The sequence below is a fragment of the Barbus barbus genome (assembly GCF_936440315.1).
Source record: "Barbus barbus genome assembly, chromosome: 45".
NCBI lineage: Eukaryota > Metazoa > Chordata > Actinopteri > Cypriniformes > Cyprinidae > Barbus > Barbus barbus.
In genome coordinates, this window is record NC_136723.1 from 8,406,169 (window position 1) to 8,428,325 (window position 22,157).

Consider the following 22,157-nt stretch of genomic DNA (forward strand, 5'->3'; position numbering starts at 1 on the left):
TCCAGTTCAGCTCTCTTTCAATAATGTCTGTGCAATCAGCCAAGTGTCCCCAAATAAGCAAGCCAAAGGCAACAGCGGCAAGGACTTAAAACTAATAACAAATAATCAGTTTCAATGTAGATTATTTGAATGAACACACACACACACACACACACACACGCACATACACACACACACACACACACATATATATATTCAAGCATACATACATATACAGATATATCAAAATAACATGCAAATCAGTTCCTGTTGTAAGGTCTAATTTTGCACAGCCCTTTGTCTCCAGGGTCAAAAGTCTTAATGGTGTAATATCAAGGTACTCTTGGTGTATAATCCTATCACTTGCAGTGAATTTATCAGATAAGGTAGCTGATGAAAGGAGGAGGGAAGCAGACCAAGACATGGTGTCAGACTTTGACCTCAGAGTGGAGATCCTAGCGCTGTGCTGGTCTCTCGGCCGCTCGCCGATTCTTGCTGTCTTCTGGTTTAGACATGAAGATTCGTTTTGCTCCGGTTGATGTGCCTCTGGTTAGGAGGATCCAGACTGCTGTCGTACTGCAGTGGGTCTTCTCTTTCCTGGCACTCGGTAAGTGCGTGTGCTTTTATTATAGTCTCTTTGCAAAGCCATCAAGTGTTGACCTTGAATTAGATTACAGTCTGTATTCTGTCTCTTACACATACTGCAATAGTCACTGCATTTTAAGTTAAATTACATATACTTAAAGTCAGACTTCACACAATCTAAAGAGCTACTCAATATACCTTTTATAGTCTTGCAAGTCTGTAAATACCTTTTACAGAGTTTTTAATTAAAGAAAGATATTGCAACAAATGTCTCTTTCTAGAAAGCACATCACTGTGTTTTGAAAACATGTTCTAGCAAATGTATTTTCTTCTGTCTATGACTATGTAGGCCTTTATCAAAGCACTAAGGTATATTGAAACGTCCAGGTCAAAGTCTTCAGTGTGAAAGATCCTTACTGTAAATGCATTTGTGCTGATGTGTTTTCTTTCAGTCTGTGCATTTGTGTCTAATGCATCTGTCTGTTTATTATCATTTTTTGCAGCCCCCCTCTGTATTATACTGTTCCTCTTGCTACTCTTCACTCGTTTCTGGCTCATCAGCGTGCTTTATGCCATCTGGTGGTACATCGATTGGGATACACCTTCACAAGGAGGTAGAAAAGTGCCCTATCTGTGCCAAATGCGCATGTGGGAGTACATGAGAGATTATTTCCCTATAAAGGTGAGTGGGCGGATCTATTGAAGAATAATAAGCTATGTCTCTTGGCTGTTTTGACCATTTAAATAGCATTTTGTCACTGAACCGTGTCACATGAACTACCTTAACTTGGCCAGTCAATTCAGAAAGTTGGGGTTTAAATTGTAGCCTAAAACACAGAATGACATTATATGCATCAACGGTGTCTTTCTTTGTTGTCATTCGTTTTGCTGTCTATCATTTGCATAAACAAACATCAGTATAATAGTTCTTTTACCAAATGAAACCAACACATTGATGCTCCAGAGAGAAAAACAAGGCTGAAACATTTATATGAACAGACAAACAGTGATTTGCAGGCCTAAATAATGAGGGAACAATGTAACACTGCCATCTGGTGCCTATTCGTTTTTTGAAAATGGTGCAACGCCCAGCATCCATACCTTTCTGCAGAATTTGAAGAAGCTCATGTTAGCATTTAAAACAGTGTCTTGTTTTATTATATCATTGTGGTGTTTAAAATATGTTATTTGTAGGAATGTATTTTAAATATCACACATTTTAAGTTGCTGGACCTCTCACAAAACACATTATTCTAGAAAAAGAAAAAAGCATCGGAATGATTTTAAGGACCCATTAAATTGATCAAAAGTGACAGTAACTTTTACATTTTTACATTTCTAATTCAAATAAATGCTGTTCTTTTGAACTTTCTATTCATCAAGTATTCTTGAAAAGAAATATTTGTACAAACAACCCAAACTTTTGAATAATTCAGTGTGTATTTTTCATGCATCTGAGATTTAATGTTGAGTGCACTAACATTCATTAGAGAAATTTATACTGCAGATTTTGTCTTTAAAATAACATGCAAATAACTTTTTGGAATACGTTTTGTATTTGGAAAATTTCAATTAAACTGAGAAGTACTACAGTATTTTAGTGGCCAACCTTGCTATACTTTGTACTCTTGTTGATGATGTTTTGTTTTTCTCAACAGTCAGTGCCACATCAAAACTACACTGATTTGATTAGCGTCTCAGGGAAATGTTATCGCTTTGGTAGTTGAACCCTTGATACATTAATGTGTCTAATCTATATGTATCTGTCCGTAATGACAGTCTTTTCACCTTTTGAACAATCGAGATGGCCTCAGAAGACACTGTGTTCAGAGTGAATGAGTAACTGTAAACACTGGGGGGCTTAAACCCCTGTTCAATACAAGGGTCATGGCCATGATCTTGAAGGGAGACAAAAATACCTATCAAAACAACTTAACAACTTAAAGAATCAATGCAATAGTTATATATGTTATTTTGATACCTTATATACTTACACAACCTCCTAATCTGAAAGCAGATCAGGGATCTTGGAAAAAGCAAACCTTTGCTTATGCACATGAATATTGAAGGTGACACTGTGGGAATTTAGTTTCTTAAAAGAAAACCGTGTCCGAGTTATCAAGAACCTACCACCACTACTGTCTTAATAAATGTTGTGATGAGAATAAATGTTATCTCATATAATACCCTTCAGTGACAACAGCGTGTGATTAGAGGCATCAATCGTTTACACTTCTAGCCTGATAAAACCATAAATGTCAGCTGTGCAATGAGAGCTACCTTTACTTCATTTCCCATCCCTATATCTGGTTAGTTACTGTTAGCAATAGACATTTAGTTAGCAGTCACACAGTGGTAATATTCATGTGCAAAATACTCATAGACCAATAAACAAAGTGGTAAATTATGTTATATTGTTTGTGACATAGGCATTCATTTGCCTAGTATTAATGACTGGCTACACTGTAAAAAATAAAGTTGAGCAAACTTAAAAATGTAAGGCAACCAGCTTCAGCAGATTTTTGAGTTTTCTCAAAAGTTTTTTTTCAGTGTAGGCCTATAATTATTGTATGGCTAAGCGACAAAAATAAATACGTGGACATGAAATATTGATTTGAGCTGAAATTATTTTATAATTGTACCTGTATAATTGTAGGGCAGTCATGGCCTAATGGATAGACAGTTGGACTTGTAACTCGAAGGTTGTGGGTTCGAGTCTCAGGTCCGGCAGGGATTGTAGGTGGGGGGGAGTGAATAACCAACACTCTCTCCACCCTCAATACCACGGCTGAGGTGAGACCCTTGATCAAGGCACTGAACCCCCAACTGCTCCCCGGGCGCCGCAGTATTGGCTGCCCACTGCTCCGGGTGTATGTTCACTACTGTGTGTACACTTGGATGGGTTAAATGCAGAGCACGAATTCCGAGTATATAATCCATTATAACAATACAACAGTTGGCTATGAAACAAGACTGGGCTACACTGTACTACTTTTCAAAGGTTTTTTGTATGTCAAGACAGACCGTTTTGACCTGATCTTTGACCGTTGTACTCTCGAATCACGTCTTTTGCAGAATCTCGCGTTCTTAAAAAAGTTAAAGAAACCCAACTTAAAAAAAAAAAAAAAAAAGGTCTCGAGATGGATTTACATTTTTTCCCCCATTCTAATGCCTGTGTCTCTCTGTGTGAAAACGGCTGTGACTTTGAACTGATATTGTTCATATTTCTGAAGTGGCAAGAATGCACAGGTATAATATCATTTGTTACAAAAATGCAACATAGGACTGAATTAACATAACCATGATATTGCTCAGCTGTATTTTCTCTTTGAGGAATATGCTATGCGTGAAGGATAGCCTATTCTACCCCCCCTCCCCCCTTAAATAGGCCTATTTAAGAAGAATTTTCACTTAATGTATGAAAATGTGCTTCATGCTGCCCTGACAGTGCAGTTCATCTTTTTCTTAGAGAACAACTATTTTGTTATTCTTGAAAAAACTGTTGGAGATTCCGATTGTGGTTCTAGGAAATTCCTGGATTTGTTAATGTCAAGCCAAAGCTACAAAACCCTACCTCAAACACATACAAATCTGGCTTGAGATTTGATTGTTGATGTTCTGTGTTGCTGATAAATCGCTTTAGTATTCTGATGACGCTTTCGGTCTGGTGATTGGTGTAAACGTTTAAGTATTAACAGATCCTAGATCAGTGTGAAAGGTCATTATAAAGCCCTATACAGCACTGCACTGCACATGAACAGCACATGATCACTGACCTTAACAGCTGGCCTTTTGTAATAAATGAAAGGAACCTAATCAAACTTGTTTACATTCTTTAAATTATTTAACTTCTTTGTCTCTTTACTAGCTGGTGAAGACAGCTGATCTGGACCCTAGGAAGAACTATGTGCTGGGTTTCCATCCTCATGGTATTCTTGTGGCTGGTGCATTTACAAATTTCTGCACGGAGGCGACAGGCTTTAGCAAACTCTTCCCTGGGTTGAGAAGCAACCTTCTCATGCTGCCTCTCTGGTTCAGAGCACCCTTCTTCAGAGACTACATAATGTCTGCAGGTCAGTTGACCTGATCATAGAATACTGTAAAAATGTATATTTATTAACATTAGACAAACCTTATCACAGAGACCACAATCTTTCAGATGTAAAGTGCCTCAACATATTATTTTATATAGCTATTGTTTTACTATTTACACAAGGCAAAATGTGTATAAATAACATGATGTACATTTATCATTTTATTTTGGCAATGTAAAGTTATTTTTTTCTGAGCTGTTATTACAGACCGCTACACCAGCTGTTCTAACTTTTAAAAAATGTGTGTGTGTTCCAGGCCTGGTTCCATCGGACAAGGAGAGTGCCAGCTATCTGCTCCGGCAGAAGGGAGGTGGGAACGCTGTGGTCATTGCAGTTGGCGGTGCCCCTGAGGCTTTGGATGCCCATCCTGGTAACTACACTGTTCACCTGGCCAATAAGAAGGGCTTCATTAAGCTTGCAATAGAGCATGGGTAAGCGGCCACAGTCAGCCAATTCTGAAATACACGCTTGGGCAACTTCCTGTAGCTAGTAATAGTGCTGAATTTATGAAAGGCTCTGTCACCCAAGCTAAAGAATTTGATTAAGAAAGTGTACAAATGGAAAAGAAAAAATGTAATAAGGTGGAATAAAATTGCAGAAATTTATTATTTATATGAGCATTTAATATATGTTTATTTAATCTGTTACTTGTCAGGGTTTATTTTGTAATAATGACTGTATAGTACATTATCTCTGACATACACATTTCTCACTTGTTTGTTCATACATTTTATCAAAGACAGCAAAATCCTTTTTTTCCCCCTCCTCCAGTGTAGATTTGGTTCCTATGTATTCTTTTGGAGAGAATGAGGTATTTGATCAGGTGGAGAACCCTCGAGGCACCTGGCTGCGATATATTCAAGAGCGCCTGCAACACATTATGGGCATTTCTCTGCCTCTCTTCCACGCACGAGGAGTTTTCCAGTACAGCTTCGGCTTAATGCCTTACAGAAAACCCATCAACACTGTTGGTAAGCGCAGCCTGATGTTAATCAAATATCATTGATGTCAGATCAAGGTTACCCATAGGAAAAATGTATTGCTCAGTGTTTGCTTTTCCTAAGCTCAGGAGACTTAGATTAGATTCTCATATATCTCTCATTTTAGTATCAACAGCATTTCAGATGTTTCTCCTAAAATTCCTTAAGAGAAATAGAAGTAGACACAAATGAGACATGACAAATATTTGAGAAAAAAAGAGTCAAAACTGAGAATGTGGTGGAAGAAACATAGAATATCTCTTTATCGTCTTGCTGCAATCTCTATAAAGATCTCTTTATTGTCTTGCTGTAATCTCTTGCAAGACTCCACTATAACACTATAAAAATGTTTTACTGCTCAGAGGTTGCTTTTTTTGTTTGCAATGGGGTTTTTCACTGTTAATAGTCAGGACAGTAGGAGTAGAAACAGGAGACAGTTGAACAGGTGAGAATTGAACAGGAAAGTACCTTTAGCTGGATTCGAACCCATCCTAAAAAGTTTAGCAGAGATCTCAACAACATCGCACACTGTGCTCAGATATTTCTCCTTAGCTAAAGACTCGAGAGCTCTCACATTTGTCTCCTCTAAATTTCAGAAGTGATCTCAATATCTTTACAAAGTGTGCCCCAAGTCAAATGCTTCAATATGAGCTCAAACATTCCTACCATATTATATATTAATAATCAGATTAGTCAATTAATAATCAAGTCATAAGCCATTTATGTGCCTTTCAGCAAAGAAAGCTCCAGGGTTACATTTTCTGTAAAATCAGTTTTGATTAAATCTTCCGGTAAATTACTATTTCCAACAACAAATGATGTGCCTATAAACATTGTAAAAAGTAACATTATCCTTATTTCTGCATAATATCTCTCTCAATATAGCCTTTATCTCTGAATTTATGATTTCCCCCCTTTATTTAATGCCTTTCAAGTACTTGACTTGATGCACACTTTGTAAAGTTGAGATCTCTTCTAAAGCTTTACAGGAGATAAATATGAGACCACCAGAGTCTTTAGCCTAGGAGAAATATCTGAGCACAGTGTGTGATGTTGTTGAGATCTCTTTTAAATCTTCAAAGGAGACCATTGTGAGAGTGTTAGAGTTTTTGTCTCAGGAGACAAGTTTGAGAAGCAGGAGACCCGAGCAAAAACCTCAATTCGATCTTAAAATAACCTAATTTCTGTCTAGGAGAAATATTTGAGATGTTAAAGAGATCTCACTTTTGATTTTTCTTTCTATGGGTAAGTGTAAATTAAAACCATATTTTGAATCTGTGTGACTACCTCCTCATTTCTGAATACCTGTCATTTCTTAGCCATTTATTTGTTGTACTGTACCAATGCACAAGTCTTATCTCTCACCACTTTTAGACTACTGTAAGCAGGTCCAAACTGTTGCAAAACCTGGAACGTTAAAGCATGGTATTTGCTTTTTAACAACCCTAGAGAACTGCCAGATACAGTCATATCAGCAAATGTGAGATGAATTGATTGCTGGGCCTCCGAGATCTATCTATCTGTCTGTCTGTCTGTCTGTCTGTCTGTCTGTCTGTCTGTTTGTTTGTCTGTCTGTCTGTCTGTCTGTCTGTCTCTCCATTCATTTATCCACAGCAACAAATGCTTTCAAAGTCCCTTCACTTTTGTGTGTTCATTGAAGGAAATATTTTAACAGTCCTTTCTGTCTTTTCCAAGTGGGTCGGCCAATTCCAGTAGAGAAAAACGAGAAACCAACAGCAGAAGAACTGGATGTGTTTCACCAGCGCTACATGGATGAACTCAGCCGTCTGTTTGAAGAACACAAAGGAAATTATGGAGTAGCTGAAGATGCTCACCTGCTGTTCCAGTGAGAGGATCACTGAAGCAACTCTGAGATTGTGTACGTATGTGTTTATGAGAAAGAGACAGATAGACAGTTATATATGTCTAGTTTAGTCTCAGTTGTATATTGTCAGCTTTTAAACCATTGCTGTTGTTTACCAGTTGTTGAATGTAATGCAGAATTTTTATTTCCTGATAAATGCAATGTGTAATTCAAAGCAGTTCATTCTTTCACATGTACCAAACATTGCAAAAAAAATTTTTTCTTCTTCACGTAAGGGAAATTTTCTTTATGCTTTAAATCAAGTCAGAAATATTATGTAATATGGCTAATGCAAACTGACTTCATCAACAAAAGTAATAACTTTTACAGTGTATTTTCTACTGAATGTGCTTTAAAGCAGTCTGAATAAATCTGCACCAGTTTTACTACTCTGTCTGTTTGAATGACTCGGGACACAGAGACAGTAAAGCTTCTCCACTGACTCCAAAACACGATTGCATCTCTCAGGAGGACTGGAGTGTATAGGTCTTTAGCCATTACAACATGTAGTAAGACAAAGTTAAGATGAAACGTATACGTCTGATGGTGTAAAACATGAAAGTCTTGACGTCAGATAGACAGACAGATTGACAAATTCATCCCTGCCCCTTGAGGCTATTTTTGTCCTAAGGGATGATTTGGGTCAAATCTTACACCATGCAATGGTCAGACCTGTTTCACAATGCACACTGGTCTAGAAAAGACTTAGTCATGCCAGAAAGGACACATTTCTCCACAACCAGGCCAACTACACACGCATTTATCACAGGCTGAACAGATGTCTACACCGGATAAATCAGGCTTCGACCATTGTACTTGGACAGAGACAGACACAGACATCACAACTGAAGGTCAGCACTGGACCTAAGAAATGGAAGACATGGAAGTCATTAAACTGACGGGCTGCTGTCATTGGTTTAAAAATAGTGCAAATATGAAATGCATGAAAATATTGGGTCGAAGGTAAACCCTTGTTATGACTCTACAGTAAGTTACGGTAAAAAAAATCTAACGGATCTCGTACGTGAATGGTGGGTTTAGAGGGGAGGTAAGGGGGTGTTTCACTAACCTGGAAGCTTCGGCTCTTGCACTGACGAATTGGACATGCACTGAATTATTTTTCATATGCCCTTTGATAACATTCTGAGGGGCTATTTAAAGATGGCCAAATGTACAACGCTTAAATTCAAATGGCCAAGGGCAAATTTATTTTCTTTTGTTTGTTTGTTTCTTTGGGGAATGCAAAATCATTATAATCATTATAATATAATTTTTCCTCCCATCTCTTTTTCTTTCTCCCGATCACACACTTAACCAGCTAATCAAAGTCTCCAGGATAACTAGCTAAACTCTGCAGGACAGTGGTTTAACACGTGTTCTTTAGAGGTTCCAAAGGGCATCAGTGGTCTTAAAGCAGGTCTGATAGCAAAGACAGTTGCTCTCAAATGAAAGAGATTCACAGCACATGACAGGACTATACCTGGAATCTTTGTTAATCTTTGCGTGCATCTTGATATGCATGCTTCCATGTGTGTGTGTGACAGGCTGTGGAGGTGTGTGTCTACAAACATATGGGATTTCTGGGGCATTTGTGTACTTCTATCCTATTATGATCCTCATTTTGTGTTCAAGAAAAACAGTTGTGTAACATCAGGTTTGGCCTGTCAGGTCTCTTTTAATAAGATAGTCTGCATAACATGAGTCTCCCATACCTCATATATGGATTTTTTATTAATGTTTCACAATAGAACTGATCATTTATATGTATAATTGTCTATAAACTATATGTATGCATTACTATTTCATATGATTTCTGGTGTGCTTTTCCACCCACAGAAAAATGAATTTAACCCAATGGAAATTAATTTGTATAGATGTATTTACATCATATCTCCAGTCCAAAATCAAATGAATTTCATTTTCCCTATTCTAATAATTGTGATTTTCTTGCCCAATCAAAATCTTTATGTGAGATGTCTCCTATGTGAAAATCTGATATTATCACTAATTGTTATTTTTTAGAACAAAAGAGCAAAGTACAAGTAGATTGGATGCTTAGTACACATTTGATCATTTCAGCAACACCTTATCTGCACCAGTGGGTAAAAACATGCAGTGTGGATGACTGCTACTGCAAAGGACAAAACAATCCTACACTTGTAAGAATACTGTTCTGTTTTTCCACTTCTGCTGATGAATAAGAAAACAATCCAAGAAAGAAGAAAAACAATATTTCATAAAGATGCTGCAAAACATGATCTCTGTTGATCTTCAGATTATATCCTCCTGAGACCCCCCCCCCAAAAAAAAGCTTTGTGAATTTAGTTTTTTTTCATGTCATTACATTGTTTAGAGCATTATAAAAAAAATAAAAATTAACATTTTTGAAAAATTATATTTTATTCATATTTTATTCTATGTCCTCTGTAGAGGACAATAGGACTAAGTTTTTCTAAAAATAAAATGGCATGAATCAAAAAAGCAAAAAATGTTTGTTTTAAAACACAACTATGTTATAAAATATATAAAAAAATTATTTGATATACCATTTTGTTTTATGCAATATGTGTTAAAAAATTCCATAAACTGGTTTTCCCATTAAACACAGTGTATCTATACTGTATCTAATTTGCATATTAATGAGTTGCTGTTGGGACAGCATGTTGAAAAAAGTATTGTCACAATGGGAGTAATAATTGGCCAGATTTTCATAATAATATCTAATATTTCATAACAAAATAGATATATAATTTATTTTCCTATTCAATTGTTATGTCTGCCAAAATGCATAACAAACATGCTTTTAGTCCTGGTGTCCTCCACAGTGGACATGTATGAAATTATGTCCTGTTTCATAACAGGAAGTCATATTTGAATGTGAAAACCCATAACATTTTCATGAGATGGTGCTTTATGACAAACAATTAGAAAATTATTCAGATTTAAATATTTCCAAATATAATCCAAAATATAATCATATTTCCAAATTTTTCACTAAATTACATTTAGCCATCTTTAAAGACCTAGGAGAGGGTGTGGTCCTGGTGAAACTACCAATCATTTAGTATCTCTATAAAGCCCTGAATGTGCTCTGTACAGGACATACAGACTTACAACTGTGACATGTGAGGTCTCAGAGAAATTCACTGAAACAATGTCCACTACAGAGGCAAAAACTCCATAGCTGGGTCTCAGGAGAATATGAGACATACTGTATGTCAATGTACACCAATTAATGCCAACAAATGTGGATTTGTCTAATAGAGATTCAAGTTCAAAGACCAGCTAAATGAGCTTTGCCAAATGGACTTCTGATATAGATACAGTACAAATTACAGTGAGCTTGTGTTATTTACTGTCTAGACTGAATATATTTCCTCATCAAAACTGGCTGATTATTGGCATCCAGTACCCATAACGTTTGTGATTTTTCCCTATTGGTGATAAATGTACAATAAAATGTAAAAAGAAGACTGTTTTTGTGAGTGTGGATCATGATTTCATATACCCAGTACCCATTAAAACTGTCTTATTATCAGTTTTTACCTACTGTGACATCAGATATCAAGGTATACATCATAAAATATTATTCAGAACTAGCAGGCTAAAATTATTTCATAAACATTAATACTTTAAAAACCCAGATTGCTGGGTTAAAAATTGCACAATAGACATTATAGCCTATTTTGCAAAACAATATACTGTGTATTAGCTATAAAGACATAAAATACACTAAACATAACACATATTTATATTCCAAGCAGTTGATAATATGCTTGAGAAGCTGCAGATCAGACAGAGATAAAGGTGAGTGGTCTCTCTGCCGAGCCTGGCAAGAAGAACAGGCCAGTGAAGGTCACTGGCAGCAGCAACTCTGGCTGTGGCGTTGTGTAAAAGAAAAATTGCGAATTATGAAACAGTTAATGTCCCTAATGGACCTTCAATCTGGCAGGCTGCTATCTCTCACTAGTTTCACTTTTTTACCCTTTGGTTTCTCAATTCTGAGGCCTATTGAAGTTTTGTATAATGACCTACAAAGTGTTATTTTTATTAATAGAATATTACAGTCTTGGTGTATAAATACTGCAAGTTGAAATATATGAGGAAAAAAAGGAGCAATAATGATTTATGAATGAATAATGATGTTTTTATCAAGAGTGGACAATTGGTCAATAAATCCTGGGGGCGGGGCTAAGGTTCCCTCCATCTGATTGGTTGGGCGCCCATCCCCGTCTAGTTTACCTTCACAGACCTTTAAAACCTCCAGATCAGATGAAGCGATAACCATCTCAGTCAGCACTGATCATTGAAAGTTTGCCGGCTGGCGAAATTCGTCAGTCAGGAACAGATTTTATGGAAGTAAAATCTTGACAACTTTTCGTCTGAAAATATTGCTGACAGCGAAGGCGGTTCTAGTTAGTTTGACAGCGCTTTCTAGGCTCCTCCCCCCGAGGCGCATACAGAGAGGGATGCTGTAGAGCGACTTCCACCAGCGAGATTTATTCTGTTCAATTTATTATTATTCGTCCCTCAACCATGAAGACCATACTCGCTGCATATTCCGGTGTGAAAAAGGGTATGTCAAAATATTTTGTGAAATAATTGCATTTTAATTTAAAATTTTGTGTTATCATTTTTTAAATGTATACGTTTTATGTGTTGCCTATGTATATATATGCTATATATGTTTGTAAAAACATAGGCTAATTAAGTTAGTTAAGGAAGAAGAGAAGTGTTACAGTGTCTTGCTTTGCAGTGTGTGTCTTATATTTGTTGTTATTTTCAGTCAGGATGGACTCGATTATGTTGTCTTGTGATCTGATCTCAGTGATTGTAAGAGAAGTGTGTGGTTGTGTGCTTCAGTACTGCATCTTATCTGTTTTTGCACTATGTAAAAGTCGCTCAAGTTTTGTGAAAAATGAATTAGAAGTATCACGGTGTTGGTTGTGTGCTGTCATTCTTGGGATATAATAGCAAAGAGTCATTAGTTTGTTATTTCACACATCATCAAACTGTTTTTTTTCCTGAGATTTTGTAAGTTATTTGGCATCAGATCACGTCTTATGCACAAAAAACAACCCGAATGGCACTATTCTCAATTGACATCATCTAAGTTTGTCACAGTCATGATATGCATATCACCATTTATTCATAGGCTTCAGACAGACCTTGATCTAGAGAACAAGCATTCCCACAACATTAAGCTGGTTAATTCCAATTTTCTTTGAAATCCTGTATAGGCTCAGGCTCCAGCATCCTCTCGGCTTTACACGATCTGCCCTCCGTCCCCTGGCTGACAAGATCCAAGATCATGAAACATGTGCAGGTCATCTCCGTCCTGCAGTTTGTCCTCACATTTCTTGTCATGGGTGAGTGGAACAGTCAAGTTCATTAAGAGACTTTAGTCGGCGGCTTAGAGAATTTACAATGTAGGACATTGTGTTGCCTTACTGAACTCATATGGATTACTTGCAGTGTTCACGAATGTTAAAGGAATAGTTTAACATTCATGAACCCCCCCACCACCCCCAAAAAAGGATGACAATTTTTATGAATAAATTGCAGCTTACTCAAACTTAGGCCGTCCAATATGTAGTAAATGTTTATTTATTGGAACAGATTTGCAGGAATTTGACATTACATAGTTTGCTCACCAGTGGATCCTCTGCAGTGAATGGGTGCCGTCAGAATGAGAGTCCAAACAGCTGATAAAAACTTTACAATAATCCACAAGTAATCAATCCAGTCCATCAATTAACGTCCTGTGAAGTGAAAAGCTGTGTGTTTGTACAAAACAAATCCATCATTGAGAACTTCAAAATGTTGCTTCCAGCTAAAATATGAGTCCTCCATAATATTGCTCCAGTGAAAAAGTTGTCTCATCTGAATCAGGAGAGAAATCTGAACAGATCAAGTACTGTTTACATGCAAAAACAGTCCAAAACTGTTCTAAACAAATATGTTGGTGGATTTTGAGTTGAGAGGACAACAGGGGATGGATTTTTTCACTGGAGGTAGTGGATTATTATGGATAATGGAGGTGTATTTTGGCTAGAATTGACCATTCAAAGATAAAATGGCTTAGTGATGGATTTGTTTCTTACATACAGCTTTTGCTGTACAAGATGCTAATTGATGAACTGAAGTGGTGTGGATTACTTGTGGATTATTGTGGTGTTTTTATCATCTGTTTGGACTCTCATTTTGACGGCACCCATTCACTGCAGAGGATCCACTGGAGAGCAAGTGATGTAATGCTAAAGTTCTACAAATCTGTTCTGATAAAGAAACAAAATCATCTACATCTTGGATAACCTGAGGTTGAGTAAATCTTCAGCAAATTTGCATTTTTGGGTGAACTTTTCGTTTAAAATCTCAGCTTTCTGCATCTTTAGCTTGCTTTACAAATTTACGTCAACTCTAAATACTCTTTTTGCTCTTCTAGGCATTGGCTGCTCTTTGCTGCTGATGTACATGTTTTGCACAGATTGCTGGGTAATTGCTGCCATTTACACTGCCTGGCTCATCTATGACTGGAACACCCCTAAACAAGGTAACCTTTTCAGTCTTCTCTTTTATGAGTAAAGCACACCATTCCTGATTCAGTCTTTTCAGAGGTGTAGGATGCTTGTTGTGACGGTGTTTGCATTTGTATTCTTTGTTAATGTTCCAATATCTTTATCTTAGGGGGCCGCAGATCAACCTGGATGAGAAACTGGACTGTGTGGAAATACTTTAGAGACTATTTTCCCATAAGAGTGAGTGACTTTACGTCTTATACAACATTAAAGTTTAAGGCCTAACCACTGAACAGCTAACAATTATGCAAATAAAGATTATCCTCAGAGTCGAATTATGGAATGTATGGACTTTGCAAATCTCAAAGAACAATGCTCCAGCATTTATATATACATTTAAAGGGACAGCTCATACAAAAATTATTTTATCATTATTTACTAGCATGTGATATTCACATACTCTTTTCCATTCAATATCTTGACATTTCACTTTAGGTCGGTAAATTTACTGTTTTTGAAAGAATGCTCACCCTACATTTATATAAACAGTGATATTGTGAAGTATTATTACAATTTAAAGTAACCCTTTTCTATTTTTATATTTTAAAATTCCTATTATGGCAAAGCTGAATTTTCAGCCCCCATCCTTTCTGAATCAAAGCCTATGTTAGGTGATAACTCTGTTAGGTGCAAAGGGGAAAAGATAAAAAATGTAGCCTTTAGTTTCGTCCTGTTCTATTCTCTGCTTGACATTCCTGTTGGGTTGAATGGATCCTGTTGTGAGTCGTAAGTGCACTGATAGACTTTGCTCATCCTGATCAGTGGAAGCTTAATCACTGAGCACTTGTTTTTCTGTTTGTCTTGTGCCTTATATGCATGGCCTCGTACAACAACTAGGTGATGCAGAAACTTTACTAGCACTAAATTATGAGCCAGACATTATTATCATACACAGATTATCATAAAACGAATATCTGCATGATGAAAGAGAATAAATCTTTTAACTGTCTGACACACTTTTCTACAGTATAAATCATGGCCTGAGAAACTAATTTAATGCAAATGTTAATTTAAAGCATTCATATTGAATCAAAACCACAGTCAATCCTAAATATATATATATACAGTATGAGAGTCAGTCAGGACTCAAAGGAGTGCCCTGTGTGTACCAGTTATTTTGGATGTTTACCTTTAGTCACTTGATGAGATCATCACTTTACCCAGTGTTACAGTGCATGCCAGCTGCATTATGATAAGCATGAAGAAAAAAAAGGCCAGTAGTAGACCAAAAATGGTCTTACTGAAGAATTCAGTAGGTGTATGAATGATAAAATCAGACCTATTGCAAACAAATTTGTGTAGAAAATGGGTTCATTAACAACTAGATACAATTATAACTGGATATTTTATAAAAAAAAAATATATATTATGGAGAAAAAACTTGGGTGCTTTTGACTCGGACCAATAAGCAAACACCTGGCAACCCAGTATTCCCTAGCAATCGTATAGCAATGCAGTAAAAAACACTTAAGGGTGTGGTCACATTTACCATTGTTTGGCAAATTTTCACGGGCGTAATCCAGTCATTTCCAGCCATTCCCAATCCATGCAATTGGGAATTTCTCACTTTTCCGCCCAGAGATTTTGCAACGGGTTCAAGTTTGAAATGCAAATTCGCCACATTGACCAACAAAAAGCTGCCTGCTTTGAAAGTGACTTCATACATCACTAGACTATAGACAATGAGCCTGCTTTGTACATCAAATTTTGCTAATGTGACTGTAGAAAATCTTAGCAATTTCCTAGCAATGGTAACCACTCACAACACACATTTGTCTGTGATAAAAATTAAGTTATGTATGGCAAAGAGGTGTTGTTTTGAGCCTCAAAAACAAGGGCATAGGCAAACATTCCATAGACTTTCTCTAAGCCTCCTCCAGACGGTTATACCACCTCGTTTGACGCAGCATCTGTCTTAAAACCTTTGTTTTTTCATCCATTAATAAGCTGTTCTTATGTACACAAGCTATGCAGCTTTTACACTCTGTACATACTCTGAGTGCATTTGCTTCCTTTTAAGATGCTAACTGTTGCTCCATGCTAGTATCTGCTGCAAGACTGTCTTAATTATCTGCTGCAAAGAATATGTATTAGTACACCAGAAAAGTGCTTAATGATAATTCTTGATAAGAAAATGTGTTCGTGAACAATATAATGCACACACAGTACAGTAATTGTAACTGTGTCAGAGTAAAGAGCATTTATTGCATTCAGATAAAATATGTCATTACTGACCTTTGTCCTAAATCCAGAAAAATAGGTCTGTTTAATGCAAGATATATATTCACATGGCGTTTAATCAGTTAATTTGATCATTTCCCACTGTGAATTTTGCCTTTGCAGTTGAATTAATCACATTTTTCTTATTGATTATTTGCAGCTCATCAAGACACATAACCTTCTTCCCAGCCGAAACTACATTTTTGGCTATCACCCTCATGGCATCTTCTGTTTTGGTGCTTTTTGTAACTTTGGGACTGAGGCCACAGGATTCTCCAAGATATTCCCTGGAATCAAGCCGTCTCTGGCCACATTAGCTGGAAACTTCCGCTTGCCATTGTTTAGGGATTACCTGATGTCTGGAGGTACATATAACGGTTTCATTTTCTGCATAAAAGCTTTCATGTATTCATTGCAAGCAGTTGCATCATGTGACACTGAGTGAAGATCAAACCGACTCAATGCATGAAGTTCATTTTGGGCTGATTAAAAAGAAGGCCATACTTGTCCTCTCTGTGCTGTAGATAAGAATCCTGTAGTCTATCAAGGACCTCTGAGCTTTGTCCTATTGCGTAGAGAGACACAGCCCTGCATGTGCTGATGTCAATATTTTTGAAGACCTTCTGTTGAAACCTGCCCTATGTACCCACAGATTAGACTTTTCTTCCACTCTATTATAAGAAATAAACGTCAATAGTTTCTTAAAAAATGTCAAATATTTATTTCCAATTTCCAATAAATATAATATAATATAATACAATATATTATAATATAATATAATTTAAATGTAATAAAATTCAATAAATTCTTCACCTCTCACAGTTAGTTTTTAGCTGTTGTGATTCGCTAAAATGAACCGTTCATACCATAGAGCCGTTCATTCATGAGTCGGCCTTTACTAGCTGCACTGTATATTTTTGATTCTCTAGAAATATCCGGCTCATAGGAGTCATTTGTTTAGAAATTGCACTACCCTGGGTGAGACTTAACAGTTGTTTGTTCAGCAAAGGGATTATATTGGTTTTACTACAAATAAAAATAATTGAGCTAAACTATGGTTTTGCTACACTAACCATAGTTTGGTATTTGCAACCATAGTATTTGCAGTAAACTGTGGTTATACAAATGGTAATCAATCCACAAAAAAAAAAAAAAAACATGGTTAATACAGTTTTACTTGGCTATAATAAAACCATGGTTAATTTTCTTGCAGGAATAAGAAAAGATCAATGACAGTCATAGTCGTAGACCACGGATTTAAAAATGTTTGTCGGTCGAACAACAGTTTTTTCAATTAAATATTTTGACCTAAACATATAACCTACTTGACTCGCTGAGATTTTAGGTCCTTCACAAACCCCATTTTGGGAACCCTGGTATAAACTGTTGACCAAAGACTCTTCTGTTTCTCAGGTATGTGCCCAGTAAACCGTAACTCCATTGACTACCTCCTGTCTAGTAACGGTACGGGCAACGCTGTGGTCATCGTGATCGGAGGGGCTGCAGAGTCTCTGAACTGTGCTCCAGGAATAAACTCCGTCATGCTGAAAAACCGCAAAGGCTTTGTGAAACTGGCCCTCAAGCAAGGGTGAGAACTGCAAATCATTTTCCTCGCCACCTTCCCAGCATTGTTTACTTCAGCTATACTGGTTTACTCCACAAAAACAAGTCAATAATGCTGTTTAGGTTTATGTTAGCTGGTAGTAGCTTCCTGAGTTTCTGTGTTTTCTGATTCAGTTCTGTTAAGGTTCTCTTGGCAAGCCGTAAATGGCAGGGTTGTTACACGTGAAGCAACACAAAGCCTTCAGAAGCCCACGTTGGGTTAGTAAAGCAGTTTGGAGTGACGTAGCCTATTAAACCAGCATTTTGTGGTCAGAAATGTAGAGAAACAACAAGAACTCTGCCAACATATTTGCTCTGAATTAAGCTACATCATTACAAAGCAATAATAATACTGAGAAAATCCTCAACTATTCAAATCTCATAGAAGCTTATAGAATAAATAAGCACTTTTGAACAAGTTCTTAAAGTGCAAATTTTTCACTGTCTCACAGGATTTTAAGACACGATTACACTGAAACAGTTGTTTTTTTAATGTAAAATCAACCATTGCAGATTCTCTTTTTGTTTTAAAATGTATCTTTCTCTGGTGCCATTCTTTGTCATTATAAAAACTTTTTAACCCCCTGTTCCCCTTTCAGTTCTGATCTGGTTCCTGTCTACTCATTTGGTGAGAATGAGGTTTACAAACAGCTGATTTTTGAGGATGGCTCTTGGTGGCGTACAGTTCAAAAGAGACTTCAAAAGATTTTAGGTTTCGCCCCCTGCCTGTTTCATGGCTGTGGACTGTTCTTCCCTGAGTCCTGGGGCTTTGTACCATATTGCAAACCCATCACTACTGTTGGTGAGTAATGCCACGTTTGATGTGTTAAGACAGAATAAATAAGCTTTCCATTGATGTATGGTTTAGGTATAGGACAATATTTGGCTGAGATACAACTATTTGAAAATCTGGAATCTGAGGGTGCAAAAAAAATAAAAAATCTAAATATTCAGAAAATCGCCTTTAAAGTTGTCCAAATGAAGTTCTCAGCAATGCACATTACTAATGCAAAATGAAGTTTTGATATATTTATGGTAGGAAATTTATCAAATATCTTCATGGAATATGGTCTTTACTTAATATCCTAATGGTTTTGGCATAAAAGAAAAATAGATAATTTTGCCCCATACAATGTAGTGTTGGCTATTGCTACAAATATACACTGTAAAAAATGATCGTGATTTTAACGGTAAAAAACTGTGAAAATGCTACGGTAAAAACCTGTTACATGGTTAACGGAAAGTTCCTGTAAAATTTACAGGGAAAAACCGTAAACTGACGTTCCCAGAATTCCCTGCGTTCCATTTCAAATTCTGTTTGAATTTGACGTTTTTTCTTTGAAATAACTGTTTCTTTTTAGTTTTTTCTTATCAGTTATGTTTATTAGGGTTGTATGTTACATCTAATGTTGTTAAATTAATGTTTATAGCATATTTCAGTTTAAGGAGTCTCACCATGATGGTGTTTAGTGCTTGTGTGAATGACACTGTGCACCTTCTGTATATGCTATTGTTTTAAAAGTTGCTTGTGATGGGCTTTGGCTCATCATGTGACTTTCTCATCATCATCTGCATTTGGTGGTTATCAGTGTACTTCAAAGGAACAAAACAGATTTCAGTACTTTAATAGGTTGGTATATTAAGATTATATCAGTTAACGAAATTACGGTATTTAATTAAACGTTGCTACCGTATTTTTTACGGTAGAATTCATTTTCTTATTAGAGATTGATAAAGTATATAAAATACAATAAATATTAATAAAATAAATAATGTACTAAATATGCATGTACATGTGGATACATAGATTTTGATGAAGCAAATATAATATTAATAACATAAAAAAATGAAATGTATATGTACAGTATATGCACAAATGTGTATTAAATTAATGCGTTCAATATATATTTATTTACTTAAATTATTATAACTTTTTATTTGATCAAAAATAAAATAATAATATGATAAATATATATGTAAATAATAAATATGATGTATTTAAAATATGATATATTCAAAATGTATATGATATTATTTACAGGTTTCATGCTGATATTTAGATATATTTAAATAAAGTAGTATTTGAATCCTACTAGCTTTTTTACATGGGTTATAATGAAACAACCTACATATAGTTAAATGCAGTTCAAGGACAGTCTCTATGTTGATACAACTGCTCTTTCAGTTTACGCTCGATATTTTCTGACATCAGAAGCACATTAATGGTTAAAATTTAGTCATTTGTTGACATGATCTTGGTTTAACTCGAGTTGAATGGTCTGTGAATGATTTTTTTTTATGTTGCTTTTTTTCTACAGTTGGTGAACCCATCACGGTTCCAAAAATCGAGGAGCCGAGTCAGGATGTCATAGACATGTACCATGCCATGTACATCAGGTCCCTCAAATCTCTCTTTGACAATTACAAGACCCGTTTTGGTCTAAATGAAAGTGACACCCTTCAAATTCAATGAAAGGCAGCATTGAGGGATAATAACTGTATAAAAGAACACTCTGGAACGTCTGCCTCCCAACTAAAGTGCCTGTTCAGAGAAGGTGAAAGAAATCAATGCTGTTTCTACTCACTCAATACAGTAAACTCTACTGAAATGCACTGTTCCACATGGGATGCAGCAAATCTAGAATGTGTTACTTCTGCTTATTGCCACTGGGTGGCATTATGCAATAAATACTACAGCGAATGCTACACAAAATATAATCTAGATTTCACAACTGGTGGACATGTATTCCTCAATATATGGCAATACATTTACAAGTAATGTATTTAAGGTTTAATTTAAATGCTGTACTTGATAAAAGCACATTTTTGTTTGCCCCCATAATATTATTTTACTGCACAAGCAATGCAATTATTGTGAGTTCTGCCTCACTAAAAAAATCACAGGGTGGTTGTGTAACCAAAGAGTGGAGGTGAAGCAAAAGTGTGGTTCATTTGTTGGAATAATCCTATACGATCATAGATTGACGGTAAAAGTGAAGTCTAGAAGGTGAAGATTATAATGAATACCTGTAAATGTGTGATAGTATTATTGGAATGCTAATGAATGGTGATCATTTTTTCTGCAACACAATTGATAATTTACCACAGAAGTATTAATTTTGCAAATACACTGTAAGTTGCACATGCTTTGTTGAGCTCAAGCAAATAGTTTACATGTTACTAATATTGCAGCCTTCAGATAAGTTCAGTTTTCAGCCCGTTTTCCCTTATTTGACATTAACATTTCATCCCAGTTACAAGTATCAGGCATTCATTCAATAAGCAAATGCTCCTCAAATCATGCCAAATCAAATAAATCTTTTTTTTTTTTTTATAGCAAATAACTTCAATTCAAGTGCCGAATTGTATGTATGAAGTAATTTTTAACCTGAGATATTAAAGTTTTTACTGTGATTGTTTATTTAATGGATTCAGGGGACCTGCAGCTTTTCACTGGTGGGGAATAAGCATTTACAGGCTGACATTTAACCAAAGATTTACAGTTGTGACTAATTGCCTTTTAAGTTGTGAATATGCAATAAATGCTGCCATCTCTGATATCAGTTGTCATTGATGTCTATGAAATCCTGATTCTTTAAAGTAAACTTTTATATATTTTCAGAATAAACGTTTATGGAAAAGTACTATGTCTGTCCTGTTTTGTGCCACAAAACTGACCTTGACACACAACAGCAAATGTTCACCTACTCCTGTCTTTAAACCCAACCTTAGTTTTTTTTTTAAATTAAAGATTTATGCAATAGTTCCAGATTATTAGTCCAAAATCCTCAGGTCATGTGAGATAGTTCTTTAATCAATATATAACAAAATCAGTATTCTCTGAACAAATAATAAACTTTGATGATTTATTTTCGAATAAACACAGAACTACACTGAACAAAAATCAATTTTTGGGGCCAAGGAACTAAGGTGGATCCTCATTTTGGCACAAAAGTGTAACCGGGATCTCTTATTTGATTGGCTTATATTAGTGAGGTGGGGCACATGGCTTAAACATATTGATTTATTTACTGTATCTAGGTCACTTATTGTTTACTTATGTTACAATATTTCTTTCACAAATGTAAAATTCTCCAACTTAACGTATTTAAAATGATCTACATGTAGCCTTATGCAGCCTTATAAAATTATAAGCAGTAATAAATCCAGGAAATTAAAAGATTTTTAAACTACACACACACACACACACACACATATATATATATATATATATATATATATATATATATATATA

At 35.9% G+C, this 22,157-nt stretch overlaps 2 protein-coding genes across 2 annotated transcripts; both read left to right on the forward strand.

Annotated features, from left to right (window-relative positions):
- Positions 1-492: 492 nt before the first annotated feature.
- LOC306863885 (2-acylglycerol O-acyltransferase 2-A-like) lies at positions 493-7,488 on the forward strand (the record flags this gene model as incomplete). Its single annotated transcript, XM_079407467.1, has 6 exons — positions 493-586; positions 1,068-1,246; positions 4,433-4,637; positions 4,915-5,089; positions 5,430-5,629; positions 7,334-7,488. 6 exons carry the CDS (start codon positions 493-495, stop codon positions 7,486-7,488), a joined length of 1,008 nt encoding a protein of 335 aa, XP_079263593.1.
- Positions 7,489-11,785: 4,297 nt separating this feature from the next.
- On the forward strand, positions 11,786-21,543 carry LOC306863884 (diacylglycerol O-acyltransferase 2). The gene is made up of 8 exons (XM_079407466.1): positions 11,786-12,078; positions 12,743-12,871; positions 13,948-14,055; positions 14,190-14,260; positions 16,461-16,665; positions 17,714-17,888; positions 18,502-18,704; positions 20,221-21,543. Exons 1-8 carry the CDS (start codon positions 12,039-12,041, stop codon positions 20,373-20,375), a joined length of 1,086 nt encoding a protein of 361 aa, XP_079263592.1. The 5' UTR covers positions 11,786-12,038; the 3' UTR covers positions 20,376-21,543.
- Positions 21,544-22,157: the final 614 nt, after the last annotated feature.